The sequence below is a fragment of the Myxocyprinus asiaticus genome, chromosome 41 (genome assembly GCF_019703515.2).
Source record: "Myxocyprinus asiaticus isolate MX2 ecotype Aquarium Trade chromosome 41, UBuf_Myxa_2, whole genome shotgun sequence".
NCBI classification, from domain to species: Eukaryota; Metazoa; Chordata; class Actinopteri; order Cypriniformes; family Catostomidae; genus Myxocyprinus; species Myxocyprinus asiaticus.
In genome coordinates, this window is record NC_059384.1 from 4,443,091 (window position 1) to 4,463,228 (window position 20,138).

Here is a 20,138-nt window from a genome sequence, read left to right on the forward strand (position 1 = left end):
TATATACTGTATTTCAAAGAGATGATGCAACAAATATAGAACAGGACTAATTACTTCCACACTGAAATTTCATAAGACGCAACTGGCTGTCAAACACACACTGAGCTACACATAACACAAGCCAAACATATGTATTTTCTCAGTCACTTTTTGAGTCTAAATAGATGCACAACTTATATAATTTAATTAGTACACCCAAATGACAATAGCCAAATCATACTGTTCATGTGTTACACTTGCTGTAGTTTACTTCCACGTTGTTTCTTCATCAAATAATGTCAAATATAAATCAAGTCAATCACTGGAACATCAGCACCACCAGCACATACTGACATCCATCATCCTGGATACTACTTCTGTTACTTTTAGTCTGTGTCTTTCTTCATCTCATACTACACACATCCCAATTATGGACATTCTTGGATTTAATCCAAATGAATATTTTGCACGTTGTTGCACCACTGATTGTGACAGGACACACTTGACTCGTTTGTGAGCTTTCTGCCGGCTGAACACCGCTCTGCGCTATATACGGTAAACTTTCCTAAAAACTCAATCAGTTGCACGACACAGTGTCATGTGCGGTCAACATGGCAGCACCCATGAGGGGACGACCCGCTCCATGTAAAATTAAACAGCTTTTATTTCTTTACGGATATGACTGAAGTCTTCATCTCATGTGAGTGTACATCATTAATAACATATTTCTAAAAACTGCTATTCAGGACTTTATGTGTAAAACTTTTTTAATAAGCAAAAACTTACTTAGTGCACCTTAGTCACACATAGACATATGGACATAGATGCTCCGTTACCTGATGTTCCCCCTACACTTCCTGGTGAAAGCTACTTCCGGGTAAGAATTTGCATACAAGGTCAGGCATTCCCATAGTAACCATATCAAACAGACATTACAGCATGGAAATCAGCATTGTACTGAATGGCACATACAGACACAAACACACACAATCTCTCTCCAGTGTGTACTGAAAACATTCTGTACAAGATATAAGATTTTATTAGATTAGACATGTCTGTTTCAGTCAGACAGGATAAGTATCCAAATCACACAAAATGCTTTTGTTCATAGCTTTTCCGTTTAATATATAATTTTCTTTCTACCTGCCTCGACAACAGTTGAACAGTTCCTCTACCCTTTCAGTGCATTTTTCCCATTTTTAAACTATTTCCCTAAGCCAACCAGCTGAGCAAGCTATTATACTGTAAACGTATATCACATGATGTGAAGAAAGCTCAAATCCTCCTGTAAAAATTTTCGTCCAATCACAACAGTAATGCAGACACAGGAATGACCCTCGAGGCTGGGACGGTGTTTGGGTTTAAATTTCATCCCTGAAACTATAAACTACCTTATATAAACACACACAAACTTGCTTAGCGCTGCAAACTTGATGCTTTCCACATAAAAACATGGTTAATGTTTGAACCTTGTATCACAAGGTCTTTAGAGAAAACACCAATTATCCAAACTAAGATAATCTATTGCACAAAAATACAGATACAGATAGACAAATGCTGAGAGAAATAAGTCATATGAAATTTTACATATGTCCAGTGTAGCATGCATTTAGGAAAAGATGAATAAAAGTGCAAAAAGTGGTCAGTTCACCCTCCCCTATCTCTCATCTGGCATTTTAACCTTTATGCTGATCAGATCAGCAGTTTTAACAGTCACAAAATAGCCAGACTTCCTGCATCAAATCCACCCTGTCTTAAACAGACAATGACACGTGTCTGTGGGATCAGGAGTTAACAAGGGGACACAGATCTATATACTCATTTGAACAGCAAAATAACCACAGTGGGATTTTGAGAATGGTACCTCCAGTGCTTGACTACATGAGTGTATGTTATACGTTGTCAAAGGGATGTTAAGGGCGAAACATGCTATACGCAAGTATGAGTGCAGACGCTTCTAGCAATGCAAGCTCGATTTTGTGCATAGTTTTATTCCAAAATGTGTCACGACAAGCACGTTGCATTCTCAGTGTTGCCACAAGGGGCGCTACAGTGGACAGTTGTGTGAACTAGGGCTAGGTATTAGTTAGGACTGAAACGATTAGTCGATGTTATCGACAACGTCGACAATAAATAATTGTCTACAAAAATGTGAAATTTGTGAAAAATTGATCACAAAGTATGAGGGAATTATAATGCAAAAATAAAAAATTAAGTAAATACAGAAGCACTCTCGTTGTGGAATAAGCGGAGCTGCAGCTTTTTAAAGGAAACATCCCGGCGTTACATTTTTAATGCAGTTATATTTAATGTATTACAGCTTTATTAAAAGTTCAAATAATACGGAAGCTGGTCATGTAAATAACTACAAACTCTGAAACTGGTTTTTTCTTCAAATTTCTCTGTGTGGTCAGCGCCTCTTCTATGAGTTGCGCTAATGTCCTAAGGGGGAGAGATTGAAACTGCACCCGGCTGATGCACACTCTGTCACGGGACGCTCATCCCTCGAGCGCGCACGCTTAATGCAGCTAGATTATAACGTGATGGCTCGCGACTTATTGAATCATAATATATGTGTCACTGTGCATTTCTTATCGTGAAGAAAATTGGCAATACGCAGCTTTATTAATAAGAGAGTTTGTTTTTTTTGTGAGTTAAAGATGGATTGAAGTGAACAGAAAGGTGAGAGATGGTGGTCTTCACCCCATTATACACTGAAACAAAATACCTTTTTGATTTTTGTTTTGTTTTGGCTTGTTTTCCAATATAAATATCTAAAACTCCTTTAAAACATCATACATTTTCTTTAGCAGCTGTACTGCAGAAGAACAATTGTTATCTGAGAATGTTGAATATAATATTAAAAATACAAATATTTTAAAATATCTAAAAATCCTCTAAAAAAGATGCATTCACCTGAGAAGCAGCATATGAGATATTTAGACTTGCTTTTAGAGAATAGATCTTGAATATAAGTGTATTTTGTCTTTACTGCACAAGATACACTTATATTTAAGATACAGTATCTTGTTTTAAGGATTTTTAGACCATTTTAAATGGAAAACAAGACAAAAACACTTGATAACAATAGAATGTTTGCAGTGAATTTCTTTACTGAATTAAACTTAATAAAGTATTTAATTCAGTGAATGTCATTAAAAGGTATTTTTTAAAGATAATTTTGTCTTCTTTATTGTTAGTAAGCACGTTTAATACAACATGCTTACTTTTAAGTCGGGGCACAAGCTGAATAATCGGTTAAGAGCAAATGATTAATTGTTGCAATAATCGCTGAATAGTCGAATAATCGTTCTACTGATCTTTAGATTAATTGACTATCAAAACAATTGTTAGTTGCAGCCCTAGTATTAATACAGATTCCCCGATTCGATTTTGATTCACAAGCTCTTGATTTGATTCGATTCTGATTCATATTGGTATATTTTAGTCCCTTTTGCTTATATATTAAAGAAATTCTCTCCCAGCTAAAGTTGTTAATTATACAGGGGACCTTCTAACTAGGTACAATATGAAAATATTAATTTACACATTTTATTATTTTTTCATAATTTGTCACATTTTAACTTTTTAAAAATGAACAAATCAATGTATTTAATCAATAAATATGATATTGTATTGCATATATTATATTTTGTTTCATGCTTATTGCTTAATTGCATAATTTGTACTATTTACAAGTATTTACATTGATTTGTTGTGCTAAAAACTGTCACTACTGTCTCTTTAAGGAAACCCGCCATTTCTGTAAACAGCGTCTTTAAATTTGTGCATGTTAACAAGAGAGACTCAAATGACTTTATCTCACCTGTGCTATACCTGATTAGAATCAAATGTTTATTTTGTTTTTTTGTTTTTGATCAACAACTGATTGTAAAAACAAAAAGGGTATTAAAAGAGACATTATTCATTAACAAATCGGTTGCGTGGATCTCGTCTTTGGACAAACATGGAACAGCTTTTGCTCTCAACACGCAGTGAAAGGATCTCCCTGCTAAATGTAAATACTTCACCACTATACTACACAATTCATTCATGTGCGTGAAATCCCATGTGTAATCTGTCCATTTCCACAGTGAGTTTGTTTTCTTTCCTAAGATGGAAATATGCATTTTGACAGGAAAATAAGTATATATATATATATATATATATATATATATATATATATATATATATATATATATATATATATATATATATATATATAGTTAGGTGTGTAACAGTTTATCGTGGCACGATGCATCACAGTTAAAAAATTTAACGATGCGCATCATGGAGATGGGATTTTTTTTATTTTATTATTATTTTAGAGTCTATTCTATCCAATACATGCGATGTCCTACGCCTACGGGCATACAAATGGAAACTGCTTCATTCGCACAATGAGCTCTAAAATACGATTGCACACTAGCAGTCACAAATGTTGTACGATGAGTTCGGCTGAAAGTGAAACCAGGAGCGGGATAAAATCGAATGTCCGTTTGAAGGACGAGATTGATCTGCTCTGACTGCACAAGAGAAAATTTATGTATAATTAATCTTAACTTTTCTTGATTCATTTAGTTTAAAGAATCGTGAAATGAACCGAACCATGAGTTCAGTATCGTGAACCAAACTGAATCATAAGATGAGTGATCCGTTATACCCCTATATATAGTATCAAATTTCAGCACTTTCAAAATCTGCGATTAATTACAAAACAATTATGCAATTAATCGTGATTAAAAAAAATTATCGATTGACAGCACTAGTTTCTGGCCTTAGGCAGAATTTTAGCCTCTGTCATCATTCATTTCCATTGCAACATTTTTTTTCATACTATGAAAATGAATGGTGACTGAGACTGAACATTCAGCCTAACATTTCCTTTTGTGTTCCACAAAGGAAAAAAGGTCATATGGGTTTAAATCAACATGAGGGAAATTTCATTTTTGGGTGAACTATACCTTTAACTGATGACTTGCCAAATACAATAAACATACATACAATAAAGTATGGCATAGAATTACCACTTGTCAAACAAACAGTGAAAGTATCATGTTTTGTTAGATATACTCACATGCATTACAAACACAAGACACACAAGCACACAAAGAGCCACAATCCTGTCCTGTCACACATAATCATTATTAGTTTTAATCTACCATCAATTTAGAGTCAATCATAAAACAACCCAAACTCACTCATTCAAACTGATCTACTACCTTATAGAGGTGATTTTCAAGTTAAGACAGTTACATTTACTAGTAGCCACTTTGTAATCTATAATAGATAAACACAGAAAGAAATAGAAAAAAATGTAGAAAAATACGTGAAGATGGTAGTACTTTTATAGTTTGCAAAAATTGTTGCAGACTAGCTATGAACTAAACTAGCTGTGACAAAACTCTTTCTCTATGTCTACAGAAAAGCACAGAGAAAGAGATATGGGGGAGATGTGGTAGGGTTTGAGGGTTTGAATAATAAAAGCACTTATTGGGTGTCAACGTGATCAAGTTTCACTTAGAGCTATGTGGCCCTAGGGAAGACACAGTGTCCCCTGAAATCATAAAGCAATTTAATAGCATTTACGCCCCCAAACACCATTTGGAAACCAACAAGTTCACACAAATAAGACACACATGCAAAAAAAACTGACCTGTTCGGCTCCATATGCTCTTGCGAAGTCTATAAATTCCTCTATATGGACAAATCCATCTCTGTCCTGATCCAAAGCCTGGAATACTGCTCGGAGGGCTGACTGTTCCTCATCTCTACAGGCTGATGAAGAAACTATAGGCACATTTATCAAATCCACAGGGACTCTCTGGTCATGGAGTGACTTGATTGGCAGAGAATCAGAGGCCTTGCAAAGATCCAGAGTCATTTCTGCATGTTTGGGAATGTTGGAAGTATCAGAATTATTCTCCATTGAGGTCAGACAGGCCTCTCTGTCCAGACTAGGTCCACAGGGAAAGACATTTCTATGTGAAGAAGGAGAGCTGGGGGCCACTGAACTCACTTGTTGTTCCTGTGGCAGGTCTATCTGTGATAGTATCACCTGATGTGTGATATCCTCCTGATGTGTAGGCGGGGCTCCCTCTACTGTAGCCTCACTCAATTGGCTAGAAGTCTCTTTGGTCTCTGCTTGATCCCGCTCCACAAGTCCACCCGTCGTGGTCAGTTGATCTCCTAAACAAGTAAAGGGAGTGGACTCTACAGAATCAGGATTACTTGCACCCTCTACTGTAGCCTCACTCAATTGGCTAGAAGTCCCTTTGGTCTCTCCTTGATCCCACTCCACAAGTCCACCCGTCGTGGTCAGTTGATCTCCTATACAGGTAAAGGGAGTGGGCTCTACAGAATCAGGATTACTTGCACAATCAGGAATGACTTGATTCTGACTTGACGTTCTGCAATCGGATCTCTCCATATCTTGTAAAGACACACTGTAAAGTTTATTCTCAAGATTCAGTGGTGTATTGTGACTGTCATGGTGAGGTGTTACATTTTCTTCAGGTGTATCTTTTACAAGCGCACTTGATTTCGCAGTCAAGCTGTCATTTAGTTGGTCCACAGGCGTAAGATTTTCCGCAAGTGCACTCTGAGGATTTTGTTGAATGGTGATTTGTTCCTGACAGACTTCATTTAATGTATTTGATTCTTGATTGTTATCAGCTATGCTGCTATCTAAGTTTAAAGCACTATTGCAAAGCAACGGTGAATGAATGTTTTTTTGCAAATTGTCTGACTCACTCTTGAGAGTTGTAACCTCCTGATTTTGGAAATGTGAAAGTGCGTTTGGCTCCTCAATGTTATCTGTTGCATTGTCTGCACACAGTATCTCTGTTGCCTTGAGGCCACCGTCTGAGTTATCGGTTTCTGGAGTCATTATTTCATTCTGAAATTCATTTGTGAGTGCATCAGATATGAGATCAGGTGAGTTTGGATCACACTGTTGGTCCTGTTCTGTTGTTGACTGTGCATTGTCCGTTTCAAAAGATAAACAGTCTGAAGATGGTACATCTTCACAAGAGACACTGTCTATTGTCAAAATGTCAAACATGATGTCAGGAATAAGGTCTCCATTTTTGTCATGGTTCAACTCAGACAAGGCTTCAACATTGGTTTTGGGCATAACCAGACTGTGGACCAATGGCAAGGTGTCAAACTCAGGTGAGAGCTCAAGTAAGGCATAATGTTCAGGTATGCTGACTAATAAGGCTGATTTGGACTCCATTGGTGACTCACTCTCAGGTGGGCTTTCTGTTAAAGGACTTTCAACTTGTAAATGTACACGGGTGATTGAATTGAGTTCTGTATTAGCTTCAGACAGACTGTTGTTAGCATTTTGCTTGGCCTCTTCCTTTACCTCTTTACCTACCATTTCCAACGATATGTCATAAGTGTTCTCTGTAGATGAATCGGGTAAAATTTCCTCAAAAGGTTCAGGTGATATGTAAGACTGTACTAAAAGTCTCTCCCATACAGTCTCTGACCCAAATGATGGTGGTTTAGATTCTTCACTGGTTTCTATGTTGGCGTCTGTTCTCTTCTGGCTCTGGGGATCATTATCAAGGGTCTTGTTACTACTCGAGGGCTTATTACTCTCCTGTTCAGAGCTGTACAGACCTCCAACAAGCAGCTTGGGTAACAAAATCTCTACCTCATCCGTTGGAAGGAGTGCACTGCCATCATTATATGATGGGACAAGTGGTTCTGCACATGTCACCAGAGGGATGGGATCATGAGGGAGTGCAGAGGATTTGAGGTAGCTTTGTTTGCATGAAGGTGGAGGTGTCTGACATGTTGTTATAGGCTTGGGATTTGAATGTGTATCGGTACAATGCACCTCTACTGGAGAAATAGACAACAAGCCTTCAGATCCCAAAGTCATATTAGTCCCATGTGGAAGTGAGCTCTGACTGTTCTCATTCACAAATGTCCATTCCGCTTGGGAATTATGGCTAAATTCACAGTTTCTTAAAGGTGTGTCCTCAAGCAAAAGGTTGGTTTCTTGTAATAGTGTTTTCTCTGTCTGAAAGCCAAAGTCAGCAATGTCTGGCCCATCAGTATGTATTTCTAAAGGGTTTATGGTGGCAGTATCCTCTGTGGGTTCCATGAAAACCTGCTCAGGTGAGTCACAATGGCTATTTTGAGTCTGCACAGGTCTTTTTGAGAATGTAGGACTTGTAGACGTTGAATTAAAACTGATGAGATCTCCAGCAACAACATCTGAACTTCCAGGACATCCCTCACCTTTGAGGTCTTGGGGATGAGAAGACTGAGTCTCCCATTCAGGACAGACACATTCCAGACCATTTTGCCATGGATAGGTCTGCCCGGAATAATGAGAGGCCCAAAATAAATCATCTAAGTTTATGGCATTCTCCTGAAAAATATTATCAAAGCTCAGGGGCGTTTGATGTCTGTCAATATTCTCTGCAGAATCACCAACAGAATTGTTATCTTTATCCATGAGGAAAAATCCAAGGGGATTCTGGTCAGATTCCCACTCTCCTGTCCCACTCACCTCCCACTCGGAACACCCTTGAGGGCTGGAGAGAACTTGCTCCATTGAGAAGTGGTGTTCTCTCTTCTGAAAATTGTAAATATTCCAATCCTTTGTTATGATCCCTCAAGGTAATAATGTTCGGAATTCAAAAGCAATTGGTGACCTCTTCCAGCATACGCACCGAAAGAATTATCCTTGTCGATACCCATGCATAAAAGTCCACTTTCTCTGTAAATAATCAACTGCTACTGTTTACTTATGCAGAAATTGGGATAATGTTTCACTGCCATAGCATAGCACCAGGTTACCTGATGGGATATTTTTCCTATATGCAAAGCTCTCCATAAGAAAAGGAAAAAAATGCCCCCGCTTCCCTATTCCGCTTTCAAACAGTCACATCTAATCCATTTAATGTTGATCCACATCTCAATATCACAAAAGATTACTTGATTCAAGATTACTGCCCATATAAAACTAAACTCAGAAAATATTAATTAAAAACACAAGCTTAGAATCTGTAAACATATAGGAGAATACAATCAATTACAGAAAATAGAGAGCTTTATCACTATAAATGTTTCACAGCATATTCAAATACACTTTTAACTCAGAATGTTGGACTAGGTATGTTTTTGTCTTTACTAGTACCTTTGAATTTCCCTTACCAGTGCTTGCCTCATAGGCAAATCTCGTGTAATGTTACAATAATGATTTACTAATAACAGGCTTGACACGTTCCTTTAATAACCACATAAGTATTAAAGCCTTCTTATAAGATTCCCTGGCACAAAACACAGTTGAAAACTTAACAGGCAGTGTTTTCAGTAATTTCAGATAAACCAGATTTTCTCAGTCTGAACATATCTGCAAGGGCACAGAAGCAGACCATATGTTTTTAATTAGCTGTCTTTATGTGTGTTCTCAGATTACGGAAATAAAACCATTTAATAACAGATTAGCATCCTCAACATCTGACTAGCTGTTTAGCTAGTGGCCCTTTCGACCACCTCACATTTAATTTTACTCTTTAAAAGACGACTCTTGGTGTGACTCAGAAGACTTCCGTCTGTGTTTATTGAATCCGTTCATTTGGTTCGATTGTGGATGTTTAATTCCTCTATTTATCTTCTAAACAATATCACGTGCGAAAATCCAGGTCGAGTCGCGCGAGTCATCCACCTGCGCTTGTTATTAGCCTGTTAGCGGGATAAAATGATCTCGAGACCACCGATAATCCCACAAATAAAGTGCGTTTCCTGTTTATTGTAATCCTTCGGCAGCGGTTTTATCCGTTAATCTGACATTCAAATTTTGAAGTGCGTCTTGTTGTCTTAGTCGACGGATGATGTTTCAGTTATATCTGTCTCTCTCTCTCTCTCTCTCATCAGCAGCAATACACAACCACTGCTGTCTCACGCTCACATACACACAAACCGACGTCAGCAATACGCATGCGCAACGCCGGCGCCGCAGTCTGCCTGTTTAAACCACAGGAGTCAAGAATCCATTCTTCGCGCGGTTATCTGTGAATTTCCTCGAGAAGGTGATGATGGAGAGCAGATTTATAACGGTTTTTTTTTTAAATTCCACATTCCCGCGTTGCTGAATTGATGATATGACGCCAACATTTGTGACTGAAAACAGCACGTCTGGTGGTGAATAAGTGGTTAACATAATCGAAACAATATGCAAGAATTACATTTTACAATCTTCAACTTCCGAGAAGTACTTATTTGTTAACCAAAGAGTGATATTTTCTAGTTGTTTATTGTGGTTTTATCGCGCCCTCTCGTGTCTAAACAAATGTGTTACAGTTAATAACATAACCTGGAAAAGTAGTAAAAGCATTATAAAAGCTTTATTACGGAAACTGTTTATGAGAATACAATGAGTCATGTTTTTTATTAAAAAATTATGCATGTATTGTTGATTATAAAAAAATACAATTACAGCAGTAATCCTATTATATTTAAAAGTAGTGTTACAATGGATGCTACAAGTAAAATCAACATTTCATCTATAATACTCAGTGTTGGGTGTATTACTAAATAATTAATTACTGTAAATTACTTTTTCATTGAAAAAAAAGAGTAAAGTAAGGGATTACTCTTAATTTTTCATTAATTTAATTACTGTTACTTCTGATGTAATTGCGTTAAATACTTTATAGAACAATTCTATATAAAACAATAGTGAATTTAAAATCAAAATTTAACGTCTAATGTTAAAATATATGTTTTCTAATTTAACGCTGCCCCCTTTAAATTCTTTGGCCAGTTCATGAATAATTTATTTGATTTTATATGATTTATTTGAAAGAATTAAAAGAACAGTTTCATGTCTATCCTTGTATTTTTCATCTGGTCGAGGTTGATGAGGGTTTTAGAAAGTAATTAGTAATAAGTAATGCAATTACTTTTTAGACAGAGTAATTAGTTCAATAATCTAATTACACTGTAGATGATGTAATTAGTAGTTAGTAATTAATTAATTACTTTTTTTTTTTTTTAGAGTAACTTACCCAACACTGGTAATACTTTACATGAAACTTGGTTGAAAAATCACACAATGGCTATACAATGAGAATGCATAGTTCAATTGTTTCTAATATCGTTATCAATATCTTAACTCATCGTATGCACAAACATGCAGAGGTTTAGACAACTGGTCCACTGTGGTTTATTTCATCCATTCTTTCAAGTCAAGCTATTTGTCTTTTCTTGTTTCTGCGGACCAAAAGCCTAGAAACACATGGGAGAGGAAATTACAATGACATCTTTTAAGACTTAATCCACATAGTAAGGTCAATCAAATTTAAAGGTGCACTCAGGAATTTTTTCTTCATTAAAAAAGTTTAACTCCTTAAGACATGAATTGTAATTTTACAATATATGTAGGAAATCTTGACCACTCACATTAAAATGAAGACTTCAGTCATATCAGTAACCTTAAAAAAGCTGTTTTATTCTACATGGAGAGGGTCCACACATGGGGGCGGCCATTTTAGAATCACATGACCAGCCGAATACTACTCGCTTAATCTCAGTAACCATCCTGTTATTTGACACTTTCACTCAATGATTTAAGTAATCATGGCTGACTGTGAATAGTACATTCCTACAATGGCATCTGAAAACGAAAACTTTCCATTTTAAATGATGCTGCATCCAAGCCGCTAGGTGTCAATGTAAGTTCAAGATGACACAAAGATAAAAGTTACTGACTGCACCTTTAAAGATAACATTTTTGTTTTTGTTGTTGCTTTAAAGACTAATGAGGTGTTCACACACTGTTGCTTTGCACACTAGGGATGGGCGATTCACTTATTTTCTTTCCGATCTGATACCAGCAATATCAAGTCCAATATCGTCGATACCAATACCAACACCTCCATTATATTTTTATTTCTTGGGATAAATGGGTAATTTCAAATATTATTTTTAGACATAATTCAAGTCATTATTTATTTATTTTGGCCTAAACAGAAAATTATTAGACTTCTGTTTTGTTTACCCTTACAAAAGTTAACGATGGTTTTACAACAGTAACCATAGTTTAACCATGGTATTTAGTTAAACCATATTTACCACAAAATTAACCATGGTTTCCACCCCCCACCCCCCCAAAAAAAACATGGTTACTACAGCCATGCCTACGACAATATTACTATATTAAAACCATGTTTTTGTTTTTATTGAGAATAATTGCATAAATAACAATATAAAATTATAATTTAAATACATGAAATAAAGAAGAAATAGTTCCCATCCTGCACAAGGATTTTATAGTATAATCTTTATTTTGTTTTGAAGCTTATGATTGTTGTTCATGTTAATAGTAAATAAATAATAATATCCCTAGTTTTTAAAAAAAACTAAATGTAGAATCGATATTTGTGTGTGAGGATTGATATTTTTTATTTTTTTATTTTTTACCCAATTTGGAATGCCCAATTCCCAATGTGCTTTTTAAGTCCTCATGGTCGTGTAGTGACTCACCTCAATCCAGGTGGTGGAGGACGAATCTCAGCTGCCTCCGCGTCTGAGACCATCAACGCGAATCTTATCACGTGGCTTGTTGAGTGCGTTGCCACGGAGACATAGCGCGTGTGGAGGCTTAACGACATCCACCGCGGCATCCACGCCCAACTCGCCACGCGCCCCACCGAGAACTAACCACATTATATTGACCACGAGGAGGTTACCCCATGTGACTCTACCCTCCCTAGCAACCGGGCCAATTTGGTTGTTTAGGAGACCTGGCTGGAGTCACTCAGCACGCCCTGGGATTTGAACTAGCGACTCCAGGGGTGGTAGCCAGTGTCTTTTACCACAGAACTACCCAGGCCCCCAGGATTGATATTTTCTATACAACATCAGTTTTGGAAGTATCGATACTTTAGGATCGACCCACCCATCTCTATTGCACACCTCATGAATAGTACTACAGTTTTTTATTTTGGAAGTAATCTGAAAAATGTTGGATGAAAAATGTTGATTTCTCAGTGTGTTTGACCATAACTGTTTTTATAATTATGTAAAATTACTATCATCGATAATTTTCATCCCATATAACTAGCAAGCACCTGTCTTCAAATGCACGCACGTCTTTTCAAAGTTTTGCAGAGCGAGATGAAAGTATACCCAGCAGCCGTTCCACGTCATTTGCAGAGGTGAGCCACGCCCCTCCATCAGCAACCAGTATAGAGCCAGTGACGTATGAAGCAGCACGACTGGCCAGGAACAGAACCGCATGTGCCATCTCTGTCTTATTGCCGGCCCTTTGCAACGGGATGCTGCGAAACGCCCCTGCTGTCTCGGCATGGGTACCACCTGACAAGAAGTGGGATATAAAAAGAAAGTAATAATAAGCGACAAAAAATGCGACATTGGAATTAGACTGCTTGGCGTGTAACACATTTGGTTTTACCCAGTCTACGGTATCCTTCTGTGCCAGAGATGGGCCCTGGAGCCACTGTATTCACCCTAACACCACTGGGACCCCACTCTACTGCCAAATGTTTGGTCATGGCATCTATAAACACATACATACATATATAAATACATCTCATATCCTCTCAAAGAACTACCAGGTCCTCAATTGAACCATATATAACAGTATAGCATGTATAAATAAGCATATGACTTTGTAAAACACACATACAGAAACTAACCATTTGCAGCTTTTGCTGACCCAGCATGCACCTGGAGCGCCTGACCTCTGTACCCCAGTGTGGCGGAAATGTTTACAATGGAGCCACCATGATCCTGAGAGAAAAACGCAGTCACAAACTATAAACCAGCACAATAGACCACTGATCAATCGAGAGATCTTCACATGTGAGGAAAAGCATCATTACTGGTCTTTGTTATAATGTGAGAAGCTTTGGTAATCGAGACTGCACAATCAAACAATTAACTCACTTTACACAGCTATAACTAATCTTTTCCACACAGCCTGCAGAATCATATTTACCTTGAACCATTTGTCATATATCACTTTACTGGTGTTGAAAGTTCCCATGGTGTCAATCTCCATTACGGTCTTAAATGCGTTAAATGACAATGATGTAGCAGGACACAGAAAATTTCCTGCTGCATCTGAGAAATAAAAAAATAAAAAACAATTTTTTTTTACAAATAAAACCTATAAATAACCATTAGAGAACGTGCTGTATAAGTTTGTTTTATGCTGTCATACAAAAACCTCCCTGCAACGTTCTTGGAAAGTTAGTTTATGGTTTTACAAATAAAACCTATAAATAACCATTAGAGAACGTTCTGTATAAGTTTGTTTTATGTTGTCATACAAAAACCTCCCTGTAACGTTCTAGGAATGTTAGTTTATGGTTTTACAAATAAAACCTATAAATAACCATCAGAGAACGTTCTGTATAAGTTTGTTTTATGTTGTCATACAAAAACCTCCCTACAACGTTCTTGGAAAGTTAGTTTATGGTTTTACAAATAAAACCTATAAATAACCATTAGAGAACGTTCTGTATAAGTTTGTTTTATGTTGTCATACAAAAACCTCCCTATAACGTTCTAGGAATGTTAGTTTATGGTTTTACAAATAAAACCTATAAATAACCATTAGAGAACGTTCTGTATAAGTTTGTTTTATGTTGTCATACAAAAACCTCCCTGTAACGTTCTAGGAATGTTAGTTTATGGTTTTACAAATAAAACCTATAAATAACCATTAGAAAACGTTCTGTATAAGTTTGTTTTATGTTGTCATACAAAAACCTCCCTGCAACGTTCTAGGAATGTTAGTTTATGGTTTTAAAAACACTATAAATAACCATTAGAGAACGTTCTGTATAAGTTTGTTTTATGTTGTCATACAAAAGCCTCCTTGCAACGTTCTAGGAATGTTAGTTTATGGTTTTTAAAAAACTATAAATAACCATTAGAGAACATTCTGTATAAGATTATGTTGTCATACAAAAACCTCCCTGCAACGTTCTAGAAAAGTTAGTTTATGGTTTTAAAAAACCTATAAATAACCATTAGAGAATGTTCTGTATAAGTTTGTTTTATGTTGTCATACAAAAACCTCCCTGCAACGTTCTAGGAATGTTAGTTTATGGTTTTAAAAAACTATAAATAACCATTAGAGAATGTTCTGTATAAGTTTGTTTTATGTTGTCATACAAAAACCTCCCTGCAACGTTCTTGGAATGTTAGTTTATGGTTTTAAAAACCTATAAATAACCATTAGAGAACGTTCTGTATAAGTTTGTTTTATGTTGTCATATCAAAACCTCCCTGCAACGTTCTTGGAAAGTTAGTTTATGGTTTTAAAATAAAACCTATAAATAACCATCAGAGAACGTTCTGTATAAGTTTGTTTTATGTTGTCATACAAAAACCTCCCTGCAACGTTCTTGGAAAGTTAGTTTATGGTTTTAAAAAAATATATATAAATAACCATTAGAGAACATTCTGTATAAGTTCTTTTTAGGTTGTCCCACAAAAACCTTCTTGCAATGTTATGGGAACGTTAGTCTATGGCTATAAAACAAGAACCTAAAGAGAAAGTTCCTAGATTGTTATGAATATGGCACTTTTTCGCACCACTGTCTCTTTAAGATGATTCGCTTATGTATTCCTCTTTTGTAAGTCGCTTTGGATAAAAGCGTCTGCCAAATGAATAAATGTAAATGTTTCCGAAATAAGCAAACGGGAACCCTACGCTAACGTTAAGGGAACGTTTTGTGTTTGCTGAGATGCTCATTCATGCACAGTAAAAACGTAACTATAAATGACTGTACATTAAAAAAAACGTTTCTTAAACGAAGGCAGTGTAATTTGTGGATTAAATATTACATTTTGTTTTTTAACATGATATATCCATTATTTATTTTTTTATTACTGTACATTATGTACCCCACAATATTCAGAAGCACCCTCTGTGATTTTGATCTGACACCGGGCCTACAGGAAAACTAATCAAGTATGTACAAAAGTACAAATACATGCATATTATGTAATCACGTGAGAAAGATAAGATGGTGTTAGGCTGTCCTTGATATCTTACTTTAAATCAACAGAAACACCTTACACTGATTGTCTTTGTATCAAGATGAATTCAGGTTGTAAATAGGGTTTGACCTATTGTGACACTTTGGTGACCCCTAGCTCAAGCCGTACTGTTAATAAGTATGTCAATGCGTCCAAACTCCTTCAGCGTTTCTTCCACGGCAGCAGAAATCGTCTCGGGTTGACGGACATCCATCACTATGGGCAAACACCGCCTGCCCGTAGCACTGGTCAACTTCTTGGCTGCCTAAAGATCAATCACTTATCAACCAATGAGCAACACCAATGAGTTATCAGAGAGATTTGTGATAAAGTACCTCAACGAGTTTCTCCAGGTTTCTGCTGGCGATCACCGTGTCACAACCATGTCTGATAGAATCACAAAATGAGATCATAATGAGACATGCACGAGAGAAAAGAAAATTCCAAAGCAAATAAAAAACCTTGTTGAAATCTACTATATCTGAGGTTGTTTCACTCTGAATTCTACCCTTATAAAGTACATTACATCAAGTATTATTGAGATAAATGATGAATGAGAGTGTCAGACTGAGAGGTCCAGTTGATGGGAAATAATGGATAATCTCTGACGACCCACCTCATGAAAACTTCTGCTATTCGAAAGCCAATACCTGACCCTCCACCTGTGATAAACGCCACCTGATCACTGCAAAAACACACAGTCATAATGATACATTTGTATATAATTTTTATACATGTATCAGAATGTTATTCCATGCATGTCAACAGAGTAATTCTACAATGCAGGGACTTTCAATGCAAACACACAAAAAGCTAAATTTAAAGGTGTTTAATCTCCTTACATGAGCAGATCAGGACTGTAAATGTAAGTGTAAGTGTTTATACAGTCATCAGTCTGAATGTCCTCTGGTGAATTATTGACCAGCTGAGGTTTCTCTGCCATGATCTGTCTAAATAAGCACATGAAAAACAACCACACCCAAAAGATCGTTCATATATATTAAAAACTCTCCTTTTCCATTCCACATTGCATTGTCAAATAACATTCATAACATTTCGTACCCATATTATGCAATGAAAACGTAAGATATTGAGATTTTGCAACCGCTAACTTTACGTTTTTCTTACTTTAACAATCATGTTACTGTATGAAATACGTTCTAGCAAGCCGTGAACATATGTATAAAGTTCCTTTACCCACACTGTGAATCCGACTGCACTTGTTCTCTACACTCGTGTAATAAATGTATAAAAGTTTATGCAAGAGTTGTTTTCATTTTGCACGCTGGACTTCTGTACCCCTGAGATGCGTGTGACGTCACACGAGCGAGGCGCGTACGGAACTGTGGGAAATGTAGTTCTGTATTAGTTAGCATTGGCAGTGCTACAGGGTTTCGTATTATGTGTTATTTTTTTTTAAAGTTATATTATGATTTAAACCATTTATATTATATTGAGTTGTCAGTTTTGGAACAAATATGATGCATGTTCCTTGAGACCAATCCTTACAAAATAGTACAGCTGCGCACACTGTCATGGAGTCAGTTTACAATGCCATTGTACTTTATGGTTCTTAAATGATTTCCATTTGCCATGTACCATGATATACACTGGCGGCCAAAAGTTTGGAATAATGTACAGATTTTGCTCTTATGGAAATAAATTGGTACTTTAATTCACCGAAGTGGCATTCAATTGATCACAATGTTTAGTCAGGACATTAATGATGTAAAAAACACGAGGAGGATTTTTTGATGAGAACTCTTTGATGTAGTTTGAGAAGTTCTGAACATTTTTTTCAAATTGTAATAGTAATTTTTCACATTATTAATGTCCTGATTATACATTGTGATCAGTTGAATGCCACTTTGGTGAATAAAAGTACCAATTTCTGTCCATAAGAGCAAAATCAATAAACGTTTGGCCGCCAGTGTATATATATGCGCCATAGAAATATATAAACACACACCATTAAATTATAATGTATATATATATACACATATATGAGCCAAAAAATCACTTCTTCACTCACCTTAGATTTTATTTTCTTGCTTCTGTGTTTGTGTATTTCTGCACTTTCCACATGTGTCTGATGGGTCAGTTGATTGTATCATCTGAACATTTTCTTCAGAAATGTTAGCTGTACATTCACACACCTGAGATTTCTGAAAAACAGACAGACATTCACTTTTATGCAATATGAAACATGAGGATTCATTTTCTGGCCTCTTTTTATAGTTTAAACGTGAAGATTCAACATCATTTCAGTTATTATTTGATATGTGAATCTGCTGTTTTTACTTGGATACATTTTAGTGCATTATATTTCCACTGGGATGCAAGAAAAGGTCCAAAAAATGCCTGTTTTTTTGTTTTGTTTTTTGGTAATTAGTTTCATCATCACTTTGTAGAATACTTCATCATCAGACATTCTCTTCTTTTTCTTCTTGCCATTCACCTCCTCTTTTCTCACATTTTGCACACCTGTGATCTCATCTAGACCAGGTTTGAATTTCTTTTTCTTGACAGAATCAAACTGGGGTCCCAGAGCTTGACTCTTCGTCATGGCAACAAATCTGGGGTGGAACAAATAGCACATATGTGTTACTTAGGCAGGGTTGGGGAGTAACGGAATACATGTAACGGGATTACGTATTTAAAATACAAAATATAAGTAACTGTATTCCACTACAGTTACTATTTAAATCATTGGTAATTAGAATACAGTTACATTTAAAAAGTATTTTAATTACTAAAGAGATTACTTTGCATTTTATAGTCATTTGTTTCATTTAGTATTTAGTCCTTTCAGATGGAAAACATTTATACATATAAATGATGCGATCCAAAGTGCATTTGAACAGCGGTGAAACACTTTCTTATGATGTGTTACATTCATACGAGCAGACAGAGAAGTAAGTTTGAAGTAGGTTTGGAGCAGAAGAAATAGAAATAAACCTTGTGTAAATTGTCAGCTTTACGCTAAGCTAAAATGCTATTTCTAGCCATTTCACATGCATGTTAACAGGCACGATCATATTTTTTTATCAAGAAAATTCACGTTGGGTCATAATTTATTTATTTCTATTAAGACCTTTGATATTAGGGTAAAAATCATATTCTTGATAATAATTTTTTTTATTGTTTTCCTGTAAAAATATAAAAAAATCCTTAAAACAAGATCAATTTGATTTATCCTGTTTTAGAAACAACACTGCATAAGATATTTAGGTTTTTCAGAGAATGTATTTTTAACAAGTGTAGTTTGTCTTACTGAGTTTTGAGTTTTTATAGTCAAAACAAGTGAAAAAAAATCTACCAGTGCTGAAGAAGTGATCCAAAGTATTTAGAATACGTTACTGACCTTGAGTAATCTAACAGAATACATTTCAAATTACATTTTACAGCATGTATTCTGTAATCTGTAGTGGAATACATTTCAAACCCTCCCAACCCTGTACTTAGGATAACAACACATATAAACTGTACTTATCCAGACATGATTCCTAATATAAAGATATACATGTTCAAATTCATGCAGCATTCTCCAGTTACCACCCAAGTTTCTCAAATATGATGCTGTTGTTGACAGAGTTCCCGTTAATGTACAATAAACTACAAAATGTGAAACTGTGTAGAATGTGACAGTGATCACACAATACACTTACATCAACTTAAAATAATAAATTATGATAAAAAATGTCGAAAGCATTACATTTTGGTCATTTAAAACTCTTATCATTGATACAACAGCAGAGATGCAGTCAGTCGTGCATTTTAACTAGTTACACTCAGCAGTGTTGGGTAAGTTACTCTAAAAAAGTAATTAATTACTAACTACTGATTACATCTTCTACAGTGTAATTAGATTATTGTACTAATTACTCTAGTAATAAGTAATGCAATTAGTTTTCAGACAATTACTTTCTAAAACCCTTATCAATCTCGACCAGATGAAAAATACAAGGATAGACATGAAATTGTTCTTTTAATTCTTTCAAATAAATCATATCAAATAAAATAAATTATTCATGAACTGCCCAAAGAATTTAAGGGGGCAGTGTTAAATTAGAAAACATATATTTTAACATTAGACTTTAGGGGGCCTGGGTAGCTCA

The 20,138-nt window shown here is 35.9% G+C and overlaps 2 protein-coding genes across 6 annotated transcripts in view; both read right to left on the reverse strand.

Annotated features, from left to right (window-relative positions):
* The window catches only part of rab11fip3 (RAB11 family interacting protein 3 (class II)), a 46,887-nt gene extending 36,980 nt beyond the window's left edge, over positions 1 to 9,907 (reverse strand). For both annotated transcript variants that reach the window (XM_051681982.1, XM_051681981.1), the window contains exon 1: positions 5,636 to 9,907. In XM_051681982.1, coding sequence (XP_051537942.1) covers positions 5,636 to 8,554 — 2,919 coding nt within the window. In that variant the 5' untranslated portion in view covers positions 8,555 to 9,907. The remainder of the gene's footprint in view (positions 1 to 5,635) is intronic.
* Positions 9,908 to 10,332: 425 nt separating this feature from the next.
* LOC127431580 (peroxisomal 2,4-dienoyl-CoA reductase [(3E)-enoyl-CoA-producing]) lies at positions 10,333 to 17,354 on the reverse strand. 4 transcript variants are annotated; one of them, XM_051682055.1, is made up of 10 exons: positions 17,218 to 17,354; positions 16,863 to 16,970; positions 16,637 to 16,705; positions 16,356 to 16,407; positions 16,150 to 16,285; positions 13,967 to 14,091; positions 13,665 to 13,758; positions 13,421 to 13,525; positions 13,097 to 13,323; positions 10,333 to 11,232 (listed from the first exon to the last, which is right to left on the reverse strand). In XM_051682055.1, exons 2-9 carry the CDS (start codon positions 16,961 to 16,963, stop codon positions 13,103 to 13,105), a joined length of 903 nt encoding a protein of 300 aa, XP_051538015.1. In that variant the 5' UTR covers positions 16,964 to 16,970; positions 17,218 to 17,354; the 3' UTR covers positions 10,333 to 11,232; positions 13,097 to 13,102. The 4 variants fall into 4 exon arrangements, with proteins under 4 accessions (XP_051538015.1, XP_051538014.1, XP_051538012.1 ...); XM_051682054.1 differs by having other exon boundaries at positions 13,077 to 13,323; XM_051682052.1 differs by having other exon boundaries at positions 10,334 to 11,232; positions 13,135 to 13,323.
* Positions 17,355 to 20,138: the final 2,784 nt, after the last annotated feature.